General features: G+C 45.6%; 1 protein-coding gene across 3 annotated transcripts in view; it reads left to right on the forward strand.

The window, feature by feature from the left end:
* Positions 1-18,537, forward strand: part of SYN3 (synapsin III) — a 184,755-nt gene that overhangs the window by 151,165 nt on the left and 15,053 nt on the right. For all 3 annotated transcript variants that reach the window (XM_081928293.1, XM_081928294.1, XM_081928295.1), the window contains 6 exons: positions 4,310-4,452; positions 5,449-5,523; positions 7,884-7,986; positions 13,034-13,168; positions 16,164-16,236; positions 17,125-17,422. In XM_081928293.1, the coding sequence (XP_081784419.1) occupies positions 4,310-4,452; positions 5,449-5,523; positions 7,884-7,986; positions 13,034-13,168; positions 16,164-16,236; positions 17,125-17,422 (827 nt within the window). The remainder of the gene's footprint in view (positions 1-4,309; positions 4,453-5,448; positions 5,524-7,883; positions 7,987-13,033; positions 13,169-16,163; positions 16,237-17,124; positions 17,423-18,537) is intronic.

The raw sequence follows: 18,537 nt of genomic DNA on the forward strand, positions 1-18,537 counted from the left end.
CATACACACAACATAATATATAAGCTTCTTATTCAAGAAAGGAAATTCCTTTGGTGGTTTACAAAAAAAATGGTGTAAAATATTTCTCAAAAAAAATACAAATAAAATTAACAAAATTTAAAAACAAGTATACATAATAAAATGATTACAAATACAGATAAAATCAACAGAATTTTATAATAAATGTGTCTGGGTAGGTTTGCCAGAAGATAAAATGGTTTTAGCAGGTACCTAAAGTTGTCCAAGGGACGCAGGTGGCGCTGTGGTCTAAACCACAGAGCCTAGGACTTGCCAATCAGAAGGTCGGCAGTTCGTATCCCCGTAACAGGGTGAGGTCCCGTTGCTCGGTCCCTGCTCCTGCCAACCTAGCAGTTTGAAAGCACGTCAAAGTGCAAGTAGATAAATAGGTACCTCTCCAGCGGGAAGGTAAACGGCGTTTCCGTGCGCTGCTCTGGTTTGCCAGAAGCAGCTTAGTCATGCTGGCCACATGATCCGGAAGCTGTACACCGGCTCCCTCGGCCAATAAAGCGAAATGAGTGCCGCAACCCCAGAGTCAGTCACAACTGGACCTAATGGTCAGGGGTCCCTTTACCTTTTAATGTTAAAACATCAGTTGAAGTTGGAGGATCCAGTGAAGGTCAAGAGAGAGTATCCACCATATCTTCTTCTCCATTATCAGGCCTCTGTCTCCAACACTGAAGGGGTAGATCCATTCTATCCCATGGCACCTGGAAATGCATGCTCTCCCAGGGATCATGGGTTCCTACCCTTAGTTGCTTAGGACTGAATCCCACATTCTCTATCCACTAGCACAAGGAGTCTTGCGCTACTAGACGGGCGACTTTTCATGTTGTGCAACAGAGAAATCCAGTGCAGCAGTTGCGCTAGTGGAAACTTGTTGCAGAACAGGCAGCACAATCTACTGTACGACAAAGTTACCGGCAACCTCCTTGTGCTTTGTCTTGCACAATAACATTCCACTGGTGCAAAAACGTTTTGGCAGTGGAACAAGAATACCGCTAAATGATTTTTAGCTTACCATAACATTGACTGCAACCGTGTACAAGGACTGAGTTAGCAGGAGCTGCACTGGTGCTCAAGCTAAATAAAGATCAAAGATGAAACTCAGGCCCAAACTAAACATGAGGTTAATGCTTGGATGTATTTAACCACATGCACATTTTTGTTATGTAAAGAACAGGGGGAGAGAGGGAAGCCTGAGTACAGCCTTGGGATGAGAGGGAGGATCTTAACTCTGCCACTGTCCCATCAAAAATGGCCTCCCCAAAGTTGTTGTTTGCATTCCAAGGGAAGCCTCCCTTGGGGCCAGCCATGTATTCTTTGCACCTTTCTGGTGAAACTTTTTGTGCTGATTGGAAGGCATTTGTCAATACAAGTGTCTGAAGCTTTCACAACTTGTTATGCAATCTCTGTAGGAAGCTGCAGCCTGAATGAGCAAACGGACATCACACAGTTTAGCAAATAGATGGTAAATTGTACATTTGCGATTTTGCAAGACGTCTGTTCCATTTGAGGGAGACTGAATTCGTTCTTAATAGGAGTCAAAATAAATGTGCTCTTTTAAAAGTATTGAAACATGGATGTACACACACACACTCACACTGCTTCTTTCTATGAGATGGTGGCCCTGTTCAGACCTAGGAAAGAGCAGTCATTCTGTGATAGAGGATGAGCCTAAGGTCCCAGGTTCAATCCCTGACATCTCCAGGTAGCCCTCTTTGCTCCTTAGAGTAAGAGTTGAACTCATACATGATTATTATTGATGATGATTTCAAAAATGCAGCTTCTAATTTATGCTTTTGCATGCTCTCTTTCTCATCCTTTCTGACTGACTGCATTTTGCCCCTTTCATTTCATGCCTGTGCCTCATTTAATGGAGACAGGACTTCAGCTGCGAGATTCTGTAGAGGCATTCTGCCAAAACGACATGAGATTTATTAGTTTTATAAAGTGCTTCAACTTAAATAGGCCTGATATAAATACAACAACAAATCAGTGGTAGCTTTTTTAAAAAACACACACTCGCACGCTCTGCATCAGACTGACTCTAAATAAACTCTAAGTGACATCAATACATCTGTTGCTTATCATTTTGTTTCCACAGAGAAGCTACACTTCTATCAGCTGGTAGTAACACCCACCAGATCAAAAATTCCAAATAAGCTACACACTGGAGAATAAGGGAGTCCACTAAGTGGAGCTGAAGATAAAGTTGTGTGTTTATGCTAGTATCTGAGATCTGATGCACCCCCTTAAGAAGTATGGAATACTAGGGAGTGCTAGAGCTTGAATTATAGGTGTGGTACCAGGCCAGATAATAATTATGTTCACAAGAGACTCATTGTTCTCAGAGTTTTGCAGAGCTACAGATGAAGGCTGACTCATGATGACTAGCTTAGGACTTCTTGGTTTCCGTGACAACCATCTGTCTATCCCATAAAATAACTGGCCTGACAGATAAAGCAGAACCCAATTTAGATCTTACAATGGCCTGGACATGAGATTCACTTGTATGTGAGAGACACTATTCTTAGGCCCACATCATTCCCTTCTAAAGACACAAGTTCCAGATCTCCTATGTCCCTATCTGTGTAATAGATGCTAGTGGAGGCAGCTGGATTGTAAGCATTTATGGGGAAATAATAGGGATGGGCTGAGCTGCTAATTCCATTCTGTTTTGTTCACACTGATACTGAGTCACAGGTCTTCTCGGTCCCATTGTGTGCATTTTTGCACCTTTTTGTAAAAAAAATAATTAAATGTTACATAAAATGCATGCTTTTCAATACAGTCACCAGTAGAATGTGAATCTTGAATGATTTTTTAAAAATGTAAACTGTAAGAGTGATAGCTATCTAACTACTTCCACTAATGCAAGGATTTATTTCTCAGCAACGAAACTCTCCCTCTCTCTTCTCTCCTTACCTGCTCCATTCCCTAAATACGTTCTGGGTTTTCCACCATCTTGGATCTCATATGGGGAGGGTGTAGAAGGCACGCAGTTGGAGGAGAGGGATGGGAAGTTCCGGTGTGTAGCCAAAAGACCATGTGCCTAGTGGAAGCACTTCATTGGATACCAACCTGTGCTTTCATGCACCCTTTTTCTGCATCAAAAATCCACTGCAAAATCCTGGGAAGTATTTAATGAGACTGGGAGATGCATTACAACCCATAAGCAAATCCAGGATCATTGGTTCACATCAACTGCTGAAAAACAATGGACCAAACATATTCCTGCCCCATCCTTAGGACATGTAAAAGAATAACTAAAACAACAACAATGCTGCAGTATAGAGAACTTTTGTTCAGGCTTCCAGGCACTCTGTTCAAGTCTACCTCGCCCTCAGTTTCCCATTTTTCTCATCCCAGTAGTCATCCATGGCCACTGAGAGTACTCAATCACCAGTAGACTGTTTGGGAGAGTCACCCCATACACTCACCCACCTTCACACACATTTTGAATTTCCCCCTAAATATATTTTTTATACTTCTATAAACCTTGGGCTTTCTCCCTGTGCATGGGTGGTGCTTTAGGTTGTATAAATGGAACGAACATCTGCTTTGCAAGCAGAAGGTCCCAGGGTTCAATCGCCAACATCTCCAGGTATGGGGGTGGGCAAGTCCCCTGTCTGAAGGCCTGGGGAGCTCAGCCGATACTACCGAGCTAGAATCCAGTAGGATCCAGAATGCAGCAAACTGATCCGTCCGCAGGAGCCCCCCAATCCAACTCCAGGTGGAAGTGAATCCGCGATCTAATTGGCCTGCAGGAGCAGCCAGTCAGGCTCCTGGATGAAGTAAATCAGCAACCTGATTGGCCTGCAGGAGCAGCCAATCAGGCTTCTGGATGAGGTGAATCCGCAACCTGATTGGCCTACAGGAGCAGCCTGGAATTAGCCAATCACGCAGGGCCCATTGTGTAAATAATGTATATATAGCTAGACGTTTCGGGAAAAGTTTCATTCATTGCTACTATGAGCTGAATAAAGAGCATGAAATTCACACTCGACTCCGAGTATATTTCAGTCTGACTTGATCGAAGGCAGCTTTCTTCTAACCTCCTGGAAAACACTTAAAAGCATAGTTTTGTTGCTTTTTTTCTCCACTTCCAGAATTTGCTAATGAACAACAACCACGTTCATTTACCCATAAGCGTCATTGTCTTATAATCTTAATAAGCAAGAATATTATTATGATCAATATTTTGCTAGTTTGTAGTACTCATACACTATTGCTGCACCTTCTTACACACTCTCACACATATTCTTTTTCTACCTTTCATCAACCAAAGGTGAAAGTTGAGAACCAGCTTGACTTCCAAGACATTGCAAGCGTGGTAGCCATGGCCAAAACATACGTCACGACGGAGACTTTCATTGATTCCAAATATGATATTCGAATCCAGAAAATTGGCAACAATTACAAAGCTTACATGTGAGTTTGCTATCAAGTTTGGGACTGGGTAGGGCGGGAAGCAAAGCTGCTCTATTGGTTTGTTTATTTTTAAAGGTATTCATGTTCAAAATTGAATGCACTTATTTCTTCTCCTAAATGCTAATTGTGGAGAACAACGTGTCTTAAACAAAAATATTCTTCTGATCCCCATTCTGTGACACAGATCAGTCCTGATGCTGCTCAGCTGTGGCCTGTGAGATCTGACAAGTGCAATGTCTGATCGTATGTCTGGGCAGGCTTTGTGACTGCTGCACTCCTCCTGAATGCAAAGCCCGGAAGACCATGTTTGCCAGCGGCACAAGCAGCATGAGCAGACATCAACAGCTAGTTAGGAGAAAGGAGACTCGTGCCCTTTAATAACTCTTGAGAAGTCACCGGGAGAAGCTGGTGGGTGGCTTTTAGAACCATTGACTTTATGGTGGCAGAGATAGCTGCATTTCCAGCAGGCTGCCATTACAATGGAAAGCAGGCTCAATGAAAGCCAGTGTTTCCCTTTTCTTTAGAGTTTCACATCGCCCCCTTTTCACAACCAGCTCTAAAGCCCACTGATGTCTGTGGGAAGCTTTCTCTCAGCTCGTCTGGCATGGAGCCTCCTGTGCCGTTTAAATTCTACACTATAGAGCATGAGGTTAATTATTCCGCAGGCTTTTCACAGACTCTTCTACTGTACAAAGCCTGACATACCCAGAAGAGAGTTCATAAGGCCAATATAAGACTACTCATCCAGCATTTGGATGAAGATGTAACTAAGCAGGAGGATGCCAGCACACAGAGAGAACTTCCCAGCCTCCAGATGGAGTTACACATTGACTAGGGCGTCGGCAATGGCTTAAGAGCAAAGAGGAGCACAGGGCTGAGGAAGGATTCCCTGCCAACACCCTCCCTCATTCCCACCCTCCTTTCTTTAATATGGAGAGGAAATCACAGTGTTTGGGGGAATTTATTGTCCGCATGTGGTGTGTTTGTTTTTCCCAGGAGGACATCGATCTCTGGAAACTGGAAAGCAAACACAGGTTCTGCCATGTTGGAACAGATCGCCATGACTGAGAGGTAATGAGCAGGAGGGGCTGCAGCCAAAATGCAATATTTGGGTCAATCTGATAGGCTTGGGCCTTGGGCTTCATTAACCATTATCCCAAATACACTGTAGCACAGAGGTTCTGTTTGCATTTTGCATTCTTGACTGGGGTGAGCAGCAGTTGGCACTCAGAAAAAATAGAGCATTACACCTGTGCATGCCTTTCCACCTCAGACACCTACCTGCCTACTTCCCCCAGCTAAACATTATTTTGCCCAGATGGGGTGGGCACAAGAGGGGTGGCTGTTCCCCATCCCTAATCTTAAAGCCAAAAGAGGCAGCCACAATAAGCCTAAACTGTTCTTTCTCAGACTCAGGTCACATAATGATGAGAAGGCTTCCAGGGTTCAACCCACATGACAATAGTCATATGTGATCTTTTTTAATTGACACTGTATATTTCAATACGTCTCAGGGGAAGGGCTGCAGCTCAGTGGTACAGGATGTGCTTTGCATGCAGAAGACCAGGTTCAGTCCCTATCATTTCCAAGCAGGGCTGGAGAACCATGCAAAACCCCACAGGATGGCTGCCAGTCAGCGTAGGTCATGAATAGTGACCTCCCAATGTTGTTGGTCTCCAACTCCCATTGGGCCCAGCCAGCATGGCCAATGGACAGGAATGATGGGAGCTGTAGCCCACATTGAGTACCACTAGTGCAAAGAGCATTGAGCTACTGTAGATGATTTGATTTGATTTGATTTGATATTTGATTTGATTTGATACAGGGCCGATTCCTATGTACACAGCCACAGAAAGAAGCTGCAGTTTGCACTGAACTGCCTCCTTGTTATCCGCACTCACTCCTGCATTAAGGCCTTGAATGAGACCAGCTAACAAATTTCATATCTGTACTTATACAGATTTTGAACCAAGAAATATTCACCATCCTGCATCTCCAATCCCTCTTCCTCAGTCCTTGCATGAACAGTGCAAAGCCCTTTGCTCATCAGTTTCATGCGGTCCTCCCTGCTGCACTGGCCTTCCAGTGCCTTGTGTATTAGCATGGAGAACCTGCCTGATTCATGGGGTTAATCCTCAATGTCAACAGCCCATTCCTGGCACCCCTCTCCTCATACATACCCAGTGTGGGAAAGAATTAGCTCACCGGTATGAATATATTTATACTTCGCCACTTCCCTGCCAAGAAAGGTATTCAGATGATCACCTCTGGCCCCTTTCTTTCTGCCTTCTCCAAGGGCTTTGTTGCCTCATTATGCAACGGCAACAACATTGTGGGTAGGGTGGTATTATTCAGAAATGGTATCGAGATCTCCTTCTTTCTCTCTCTATCACACATGAGCTGCAGTTGTCGGAGGTATGCCTCCTGCCTCAGCTAAGGCAACCAGATGCAAAAGAGGACTTCTGTATCTCAAGCCATCTCTCAGAAAGGATATTGTAGAGCTGGGAAAGGTGCAGCCTAAAATGATCAAGCAAATTGGTGAGGGTGCACGATTAAAGTTACACAAGGTGTGGGAAAAGTGAAAAAGAGGGATATTTTCCCCCATCTCTTATAATATGAGAACCTAGGGCTAGCCAATAAAGAGCTGAATGTTGGGAGATTCAGGACAAGCAAAAGTAAGAACATACTCACACATCAGCATTGCCAAACTATGGAATTCACTGCCAGATAATGTGGCTTTAAAAAATAGAATTAGGCAACTTCACGGAAGAAAAGGTTGTCCACAGCTAATAGCCGTGGTGCTGTGTTCTGCATCCAGAACTAGAAGCATCATGCCTCAGAATGCAAGGCACTGGAGAACAACAGCAAGCGACATTTGCCCTCACATCCTATTAGTGAGTTTGACTATTGTGGGAGACTAGAAAAGCCTTTGGTCTGATCCTGCAGGGCTGCTCTTGTGTTCTGACCAACCCACTATATGACCACAGACTTTCACAGTCCTGTGTACAACACATTTGTTTTAACAACTATGGTGCTAACTGGCTGGAGGACTAATTGTGTGCTTTGAGTGCAGAATAGAACACCATGCCCTTCAAACAGAAGCACTATATTGAGAGAAGACATTTTGATTATCACAATAGATAAGTAACAACTCTAGACAAATAAACAGGCCAATTTCTCTTTGTTTTTGCCCAGGATTGCTTCCTGCTCTCTCACTAGGTTGCAGAGCTGTTGGCTATGGCCATAAAAGTGATGACTTTAATGCCTAGGAAATCAACTGCAGGATTAATCTATGGGGTCAACCATGCATTCCAAGCCTCATAAGATGTTTATATATTTGGCTGGAAGTTAAGAAAACTGATATCTCTGAAGAGGGGGCTATTTGGTTTTTTTTTGCAGTTTCTACAAGCAATCTTATGTGGTTTTTGCAGATATCGACTCTGGGCAGATTCCGTTGCAGAGATGTTTGGAGGCCTTGACATCTGTGCAGTCAAAGCTGTCCATAGCAAGGATGGAAAAGATTATATAATTGAGGTGAGAGGTTGAATGAGTGGCATGTAAGCATCATTCAAAAAGGATGTGTAACAAAGTATATATTACATTATTTGACACACACACAGGCATGTATGTATGTAGAAACTCCTGTGCATGGCAAGTGCCCCTCATTCATTTATTCAACCACGCTCCATATATTCAATGCACATTCATTTAACAGAAGCACAGAGTATATCTGACAATGACTTATCCACACTTAACTTTTGCCCTGTGCTTTCTAGGCACAGGTCAGCACTTTCCTGGTCTGTATCTGAGTGCTTCCCCCCCACACACACACACACACCCCACTTTCCCCAGGAAAGCCCACTCTTTAATGCTGAATCAAAACAAATGGCTTGATCACAGACTCATAGGTATCTCAGATGACTTCAAGCTGTTCTCAAGCCATGTATCTCTGGGTCTGTAACTAGCAGATCTCTCAGAAATTAGCTGGCCTGAGATGCTATTAGCAGTGATAGCAAAATGAAACTTCCATGTTCAGAGGCATTCTGCCTTGGGGAGACCCACATGCTGGGGAGAAACAACAGGGAATGTCCCTCCCCTCTTGAGAGTCCTCTCCAGGTGTTTGAGAAACACTCAGTTGTCAAGGAATCATTTATCAGGAAGGAATCTTTGAGGTCCAACCCCTCTGCTCAGTGCAGGATCTCCAATGCAAGATACAACTACAGTATCCCTAATAGCCATCAATCCTGTTAAATACCTCCAGCAAAGGAAAGCTCACCATGGCTGTCTGTACCACTGTAAAACAAGCTGTAGGAAATTTCTTCTAAGGTTTAGGCAAAATCTGCTTCCTGGAAATTTCCATCCAATGGTTCTAGTCCTGCCCTCTGGAGCAATAATATGACATGTCTTCTGCAGGACACATATTTGAACCTTAGCAGGACCTTGCCATGGCCCATCCAGGTAGTGCTTAGATTTTTATGTTCTCAAGACCATGCAAGCCTCTTAGGAACATGAGTCAACTTGATATGTCTATCAGGAGTGGGGAATGCTATGAATGGAAATACTAAATGAAAAAGCTCTGTGTTGACTTGAAGAAAGCGTAATATTTTCAGCAAGCACCTCTAAAATAATGTTTCCAGACATGTGAAATACATCTGTCCATGTCATCGTTGTCCCTTGCCTGCCCTGCAGTGATCAGAAAGATGAGAGTGGGGAAAAGAGAACAGAGAACCCCATCCCTTTTCTCCCACCGTCTCCTCCACTTCTGCATTAAGACAAGGCTAAACTTGTTGCCATTTTCAACTGAACAAGGATGCTGGCAGGAAGGAAGGAAGGAAGGAAAGAGCTGATTAATCACATCAAAGGAGTGGTGGGTAGAATGGCAGAAAGGATAAACACAGAGCAGTAGCACAACTCTCACAGGAGGCTGGCTGAGTCCAAAGAGCAGCAAGACAGGCGGCATTACTGATTGCCACCTGGCCAAATAAATTACTCTGGCCTGCTCCTGTGTGTTTAATATCAGCAGATAGGTAGAAATCAGCAGGCACAGCTTTCCACTTCATTGTGCAGTACCAGGTGCCTGTAAAACAGAGATGGCCAACCTGTGGCCCTCCAGATGTCAGACTATAGCTCCCATTAGCCCTGGACCCTGCAGGAACTGATGGGAATTGCAGTCCAGCCACATTTGGAGGACCACAGGCTCCCCAAAGCTGCTGTAAAAGATAGCAGCACAAAAGGAGCAAAATGTGGGTGTCAAACCAAAGATTTATGGTGTGTCTTTGCTTGATCTTTTGATACCTGCATTGGCTACAAATGAAATGATTATTAAAGGCTCTTCAGTGGGACTTGTGGGGGGCATTAACAGGTGCCTTTGGCCCCATGTGTTAATTTTGCTCCCCTGTTGTCCTGCTGAAATGAAACCTCTGAACTCTTGAACTGGAGGTGCAACTTATTTGAGATGGTAACTAAAATGAAAGAGGAGCTCCCCAAGGAGTCTGTGGGTGGCATGAATAATGAGCTGCTGTGTCCCAGGAACACACACCAGCTGGGACAAACCATGGCTGGAAAAGCTAGCCTTTTGAAGTGAGGCCTGCCATGCCAAGGGGGTCCTTGCTGGTGGGAGTCGGATCAGTCAGGCCACTGGAGAAAGGGGTGGGCATTTGAAAAAGAGAGATCTTTTTTTGTATATATTGTTGAAATTTCTCAAAGCTGAAATTGGAGACCTGCTCAGTGGGGGGAGGAGATCATCAAGGCGACTGTGCGGAAGAATGAGCAAGTGTCCTTGGTTACTGTGTGAGGATGCTGGAACGGAGACACGGTGTCTGCCCTGCTGTAAACTCCACCAACGCAGGAAGATGAGCAAAGCCGACTGAGAGCTACATCCAGGGCCACTGACACATCCAGAGAGCTGTACGTGGGAGAGCACTCTCCCACCCACTGAGTTTGGGGAAGCTGATGAGAACCACATGAGCCCCGTGGCGATGGCACATTCTTGCGCTGCGCAAGTATCCTGTAGGAATCGGTGGCAGGTCAAAGGTTGTGTGAGACAAGTGTGCTGCCAGGAGAGGAAAATATGTTTGCTTTAGGCTTCTCTGATGTCCCTCCTTTTCTTGCAAATCATCCGAGACCAGTTACTGGCATGGTTGCTGCTGGGACACTTTCAAGGGTGGCCACAAAAAGCTGTCCCGCTAGTGCCCTGGTACAAAATTCAGTATGAATTGGGGTAGGGGACAACATGGCTCCAGAGTTATTTCTTTCATATTTTCGTAACAGTGATGTTTTCCCCACTTGCTACATGGTATACTAATATCATAATCATTGTCTTAAAACGTTGGAAGGGAGAAGAAAGTAAAAGAGGAGGCAGGAGGGATTCTGCCTCCGGGTAGGACTGGGTCTAAAGCCTTAGGGAACCACTACCAGTCAGGGTCAACCATGCTGAGCTTGGTGCTAGTCTAAAGCACAGGAAAAGGCCGGGGCACTTTTTTTCTGATCAGTTGGCAGCCCCAATAGCCAGCAGAATTGCCCATCTTGCCACTGTTTGGACTTTGCTGGCCTCACAAGAGCTTTGTGTGCGGAAACCCACTTATCATTTTGCCATTGCATGAACCCACCATCCCTCTGATGTGATGGAATTGGCGCTTTCTTTCCTTCCTTCCGGTCAGCCAACCTCCCCACGCTTCTTAACTCCTGAGAACAGCAACAAGTTTAGCCTTCGTGTCTCACCGCAGTACACAGAGGTCGAGGAGATAGCTAGGGAATGGGGAATGGGTCCCCCCCCCATCCTTTGCCCATCTCACTCCCTCTCCCTCCGAGATACCTTATCAGGAGAGAGCAGCTGTAGCAGCAGGACACAGCTGGTGACCTTGCACAGTGGTGAAGGCCGGAGCCACATGGGACGCCTGCCTCTGTTTTGTCTCAGCTGTTACATGGAAGTCTTATTTTCAGGGAAGGAGGGAAAATGTTTCTGCTTTGTATACCCCAGCTTTGTGTCTAGCTTCACGTGTTTATCTCAGCATTGTAAGGTCAGATTTTATTTAATATCTGGCAACAAATAAAACTCTTGTGCTGATGTAGCAGAAATAACCAAAGTAGCCTTCATTCTCATTAGGGACCTGTAGCTTCCTTTACTTCAGGGGTGGGGAGCCTGTAGCCCTCCAGACATTGCTGGACTACAAATCCCATCATCCCTTACCATTAGTCATGCTGGCTGGGGAGGCTGATGGGAGTTGGAGTGCAACAGCCGCAGGCTGCCCATCCCTGCTTTACATTATTACCGCTATTGGAGTTCACTAGCAAAATAGCCCCACCTTTGGTGGGTGTTTCAAATACGCAGCAATGGCACAGCCTATCAGTGTGCCCTACTTTACAGAGGACAGTCCTCTGTCTGAAGGGCTGTCCAGTCCACGTTTTGTTTAAAGAGAAAGAAACTTTAGAAGAAAGACCTTGAAGTTGCCCATTGGCAGCTGACACCTAGACCAAGCAGGCAGGCAGGCAGGCAGGCAGGCAGGCAGGCAGGCAGGCAGGCAGGCATAAACACCACCTAGTCATAATCTGGTACCCTGCTTATAGTGACAGGCATTGAATTTCTATTTAAAGTATACATGTTTCTGAATGTGCTGGGAATCACAATTGGAGACAGCACTGTTGCTGCCTACTCCGTTCTGTGGACTATAGAGGGCTCCTGTTTGGGGTGCCAGGCAAGTCCTTTTCTAGGATACTCCATTCCATTCCACCAGCACCCCATTTTCCTCCCCCCACCCACCCACTTCTCAATGAACACCCAGTATTTCATGGCCAGTGAGCAAACTATTGGGCTGTTTTTGAAGCACCCCTTTCTTTATTTTATTCTAATTTTTATACTTCTGCAAACCTTGGAATCCACCACTCCCACTACTGATAACTTCCCTCTTGTGTGTGGATGTTGCCATTTTGACTGTGTAAGGATCTACACTTAGAGAATAAATTTACTATTAGTATAATTAGGGTTGCCATATTTCAAAAAGTAAAGATGCAATTTTTCAATTGACAAAGCGCCACATTTCAGAAATCCCACCACCACCAGGCATCAATTCTGCCTTTCAAATCCCAGTATGGCAGCCCTAAATAAGTTAAATAACAATTATTATGTTGCTTTGAGTACAAAGTTTGCAGGGTACAATAGCCCCATCTAGTGATCACAAATCAGCCTGTGCCATTAGATGTAAATAGGGCTTCTATTTCCACATGGAATCAGAAGCTGCCAGGTTAGATAACAGGTAGGCAGAGGGGTTGCCCAAGAGAATTGCCTGTGGCTCAGGTAAGCTGATTCAGGTTGATTCTCAGGGCTCCAATGGCTCCCCAATGTGCTGCTCCCCCCTCCCTTTTTTAGACAAGCTGAAAAGCTTAACACTATGCTTAAGTGAATGCTTACCTTAAGCATTACCAATTGGCAATCATGAAGCTATGCAATGATGGTCCTGCATCTTATCTGTCCACATTTTCCCAACTTTTGGGTTCTGCATTTGCCCCATTAGCTAAAGGTGGTCTGAAGGTGAGGATCTGGCTGCCACTGATATAAAAGGACTCACTTCATCTCTTTGTGCAGGTGATGGACAGCTCAATGCCTCTGATTGGGGAGCATGTGGAGGAAGACAGACAGCTAATTGTGGACCTGGTTATCTCCAGAATGACGCAAGCCTGCCTGAGTGTGGGGTCGTCCCCTTCCCCTCTGCGGCCTTGGGTAAGATCAGACAGTCTGCCCCCAAAGCCTCCATTTTCTCACAGTCCTAACAAGAGCTCAGGTGACCAAAAAATATTTCTAAATGCAGTTTTTTCCAATGACATCAGAAAACAAAATGATGCTCTATAACTTAGTGGTTAGTGATACTAACATATAAATCCTGCATGTAGTTCTGTATGTAGGCTGTAGTTTGAAGGGGAAGAGTAGTGAGGAGTAGCTTCTCTTAAGCCTAGGGCTGAGCACCTCAGCTGTCCAATGCAGTCCTCTCATCAGTCCTGCTCTGCTCTTTTCCTGAGGCTTTTTGCCTGGCTGAAATGAAGCCTTGAATAGCAACCATGTTTTTTGATTCTCTGGATGAAAGATTGAGAGATGCATTAAGGAGGGAGGGCTAGAAACCTCTGACTTGGATGTGCTTAGAATGTCGCCAACTGTTCAGAGGTAAAGGTCACAACCAATGCTCAACCCACTTTTGTCTTTGGCTTTGCCACCCTAGAAAGTTACACATGAGGGCACATGAGCCCAAGCACTGAAGAAAGTTCCCTACTCCTGAATTAACTCTTTGTCCCCTGAAATTCCCTTCCAAACAGCTTTGAACCCCACTTCTACCTGCTAACAAAAAGGTACAGCTACATATAGTACTGCCTACAATATATTCAAAGAATGTTGGAAGACTTTGATTGATATGCTGTTTTTCCATTACTACTACTACTACTACTACTACTATATTTAGCAAAGAAGGACCTCAGAAAATGATCACAGGGTCTGGGTAGGTTCATATGAAGAGAAGTGGTCCTCGAGGTATTGTGGTCCTGAGCCGTTTAAGGCTTTATATGTTAAAACCAACACTTTGAATTGGGCCTGGAAACTAATTGGCACTTGGGTCAGGATTGGTGTAATATGTTCAAACCATCTTGCCCCCGCGAGCAACCTGCATGCTGAATTCTGCACCAGCAGAAGCTTCTGAACAGTCTTCAGAGGCAGCCCTATACGTTGCAGCAATCTAACTTAGAAGGGGAAGAAATGGAGGCAGTGAGAGATTTTACTTTCTTGGGCTCCATGATCACTGCAGATGGTGACAGCAGTCACCAAATTAAAAGACACCTGCTTCTTGGGAGAAAAGCAATGACAAACCTAGACAACATCTTAAAAAGCAGAGAAATCACCTTGCTGACAAAGGTCTGTATAGTTAAAGCTATGGTTTTCCCAGTAGTGATGTATGGAAGTGGGAGCTGGACCATAAAGAAGGCTGATCACCGAAGAATTATGGTGCTTTTGAATTATGGTGCTGGAGGAGACTCTTGAGAGTCCCAAGGACTACAAGATCAAACCTATCAATTCTGAAGGAAATCAACCCTGAGTGCTCACTGGAAGGACAGATCGTGAAGCTGAGGTTCCAATACTTTGGCCACCTCATGAGAAGAGAAGACTCCCTGAAAAAGACCCTGATGTTGGGAAAGATTGAGGGCACAAGGAGAAGGGGACGACAGAGGACGAGATGGTTGGACAGTGTTCTCGAAGCTACAAACATGAGTTTGACCAAGCTGCGGGAGGCAGTGGAAGACAGGAGTGCCTGGTGTGCCCTGGCCCATGGGGTCACGAAGAGTCAGACACAAATAAACAACAACATAGCATAGACAACAGTGATTAGGCCTGTAATAGGTGTCAACTGGGCCACCAGCTGAAGCTGATGGAAGCCTCAAACGACAGCAGAAGGACCCCCTTCTGTGTACCACCTTCTTCAGAGGGAGTGTAATCCCATCAAGAGCAGACAATCTCCCATCCATTCAATCTAGGGAACCACCCACTAACAGTGCCTTAGTCTTGTCAGGATTGAGCTCCATTTTCTTGGTTCTCATCCAGTCCACTACAGAGGCAATGCACTACAGAGGCAATGCAATACACCCACTGCCCCACCTGCAGATGTAAAGGAGAAGTTGAGCTGTGTATCATCAGCATGTACTCCAAACCTCTGGATAACCCCCTCAGCGGTTTCACGGAGATGTTAAACAGCATGGGGGATAAAATCAAATGCTGAGGAACTCCACATTGACGGCTCCACAGGGCCAAACAGCACACCCCAATCATCACTCGCTGGAAATGTTAATCCAAGTAGGACTGGAACCAGTGCCTCCTACCCCTAACTTGGATGGGATGCTTTCCCATAATATAAAAGGGAACTATGCCAAGAAAAGTGGTGGAAACATCTGGAAATGATCCTTTCCTATTTATATCTCTATGCACAGTTGCCGAAGCACATGGAGCTGGGGGTGGGGTGTTACAGATGCACATGAATACACCCTACATGACAGGTTCTGGGGCACATGCCCTAATTAAACAAAGAAAGCAGACTCTACCTGCACAACCTCTGCACTACAAGCATCTGTTGGGATGGATTATGCCTGCATCTAACTACCCTATTGGCCTGAATATAAGCTGTGCCCGCAAATATGCCACACCTTTAAAATTTGGCTGCTTGGGAGCCATGGATGGGACATGCGCCGTTGCTCTGAGCTGCTCTTGAGGGGGGGGAGGTGGAGCCACACCGCTTTGACAGTGGTGTAAGGTCACAAATATAAGCCGCACTTTAACTTTTCACAATCAGAGTTTGGGGGGGAAAGGTGCAGCTTATACTCAGGCCAATATGGTACCTGGTTGCAGGCGATGTTCCTTCAAGCAGTTCAAATACACAGCAACCATCACTTTTGAATGCCCTGATCACGTGCCCATCCCACCTAAACAGGTATTTTGTGGCACTGTCAAAGCTGATATCACCTGAGGTGACCAAGCCCAAGTTTCTGAATGAAGTCTAGAGAAACATATTGCAGCATGCACCCCAATTTCCATGCAGAGAGAAAGTATTTAGGGATTTCTACACCAATCCAGAGTTCAGCTTCCTTGGAACGATGGTCATTGAGGAATGTAGTGTCTTTGGAGTATATGTTTTTATTTGCACACCTATACGTCCTGATTTTTTTAAAATAATTTTTACCTCCAGCCGAAGTCACAGATGCAGACTCAGGCAGGACCCCAGCTTGGACCACTTTCCCAACCCCGACCACCTCCTCAAGGTACTAGTCATACTACACTTTACTTGCTTGTAAGTTCTGCAAGAGAAAATAATGGAATCCTCTAGGAATGCAGAATAGAAGTAAGGAATTCCAGGGCTATAAGTATAGAATCCTAGAACTGTAGAGTTAGAAGGGACCCCAGGGTCATCTAGTCCAACCCCCAGCTGGAAAGCACAAACCAAGCACCAAATTTTATTTGGTGGGGGGAGGGGAGGGGATTTTTAAAACATCTTTATTCCTAGACAACATATTCTGGAATCAGTTGGATTCAATATCAGAGACTCGCAGAACAGTAACAAATACCAAAAATAGCTTTTGATGTCATAAATGGTATTTTGTTTCAGAAAAAAAAGACTTAAACAACACTGATGGTTAAAAACAAACAAACCAAAGTGATGGATTTTAAGAGCCGAGGATCGGATACCTAAAATGGAGGGTACAGATATTTTATTAGTGGGGAATGATTAGAAAAGAGAAGGATGATAGTTTTTTAAGGCGAGCTCTGTATTGTTAAGTTGCAGAAGTTGAAAAGATAACGGGCCAATATAATTTTGCATGACATTCCTGAAGGAGGCAAGCAGGGGATGGGGAGCATGGATATCGAACACTGCAGCATCTGGAGATTGGTTTCCGCATGATCTGGGTCTGGTCTGGTCTGGTCTTTTGTACTGTCTGCGAGGAATGCGAATTCTATATTCAGATTTTAAAAAGGAAATTTGATGCAAAGCAGGGAGCCCTTAGCATTCTGCCATGCAGACGAATGGGAAACTGTACCGAAGGAAGGACTGTAATGCTAACAGCAAGGAGTCTGATTACCTTAAGGGAGAGTGTTCTTGCTTCCAACGTATAGTACTTGATGTTTTATTTAAGTGTCCCTCTTTGCTTTAGGGGGTCCACGCCAGCCTCAGGGATCACAGCCAGCCCGGACGGGAACTCCACCCCAGCAAAGGCTCTCTCCCCAGGGTCAGCAACCTCTGAGCCCCCTGTCCACCTCACCACAGCAACAGAGGTCTCCTGGATCTCCCCAGCAAACTAGATCATCCGCCGGAAGCTCACCAAGCCAGCCTTCCAAACCAGGCACCTTCCCCCCACAGCAGCCTAGACCTCCAGCCCAAGGACGGGCTCCCAGCCAGCAAGGCTCTGGCGAACCAGCCAGGCAGCAGGCTCCTCCTCATCCGCATCTAAAGTAGGTGCCTTTTACAGTGAATATACCATACTTTTCGCTCTACTGGATGCAGTTTTTCCCCTCCAAAAATTGAGGGGAAATGTGTGTGCATCCTATGGAGCGAATGCAGGCTTGTGCCATAGCCGCGCGCAACCCCTCTGGCAGGGAGAGGCTGAACAGGGCTATGGCTTCTTTAGCTCCAAGCAAGCGGGATCCATCCCCTTCGCTGCCTTGGCTTGCTCCATAGCTGCGCGCAACCCCTCCGGCAAAGAGAGGCTGCACGGGGCTATGGCTTCTTTAAGCCCTGCGCTGCGTCTCCCGGCAAGGAGAGGTTGCGCGGGGCTAAAGAGGAAGCCGAAACAGCAAGCGGGATCCATCCTGCTCGCTGCCTTGGCTTGCTCCATAGCCACGCGCAACCCCTCCGGCAGGGAGAGGTTGTGCGCAGCCTGTATGCTGCTCTTTGGGGCTGGGGGGAGGAAAAGATTTTTTTCTTGATTTCCCCCCCTAAAAACTGGGTGCACCCTATGGTGTGAAAAATACGGTACTTAACATGACTATTGGAATGGTGCGCTCACAAGGTGTACAGAAGGGGTCAGAAAGCCCTGAGGGACTCGTGCAACTGCGTAGTGAAGGCAACAACCCTCTCTCTCAAGTGGCAATAGTTTAATCCTCAAACCCAACTATCAACTCCATAAAGAGGACATTTGTGTGGAGTTGAAACCCACTACTGCCTCCACCATTGTTGTCACCCAGCTTGCTAACAAGATTCTGGCACTGTAAACGCTAAAGAGCCCCCACCACAAACTGCAAAAGGTCCATTAGGAGGAAGTTTAACCAGCAGAGAACTCTCATCTTCCCCTTTCCAAATTTACCAAACATATTCACAAGGCTGTGGCTGCTCCTTATGACAGAAATATGATTCTGTACTTTGCATAGACCACACAGCTGCTTTTAGGCGCCCTTCCTCCACTTCCATGTACAGTGTTTGTACACTGCAGAAAGAGGTAGACAGCAGGTGTCAGCGGCAGCTTTTTGGTCAATGTACATCTGCCCACCTGTGGCATTTTTTGTGCACAGGCAGACCAAGACACACAAGGATTGTTGCAAGGGTAACGAAAGGCTCAGTGGTGTACCTA

The sequence above is a fragment of the Podarcis melisellensis genome (assembly GCF_964234715.1).
Source record: "Podarcis melisellensis genome assembly, chromosome: 10".
Taxonomy (NCBI): Eukaryota; Metazoa; Chordata; class Lepidosauria; order Squamata; family Lacertidae; genus Podarcis; species Podarcis melisellensis.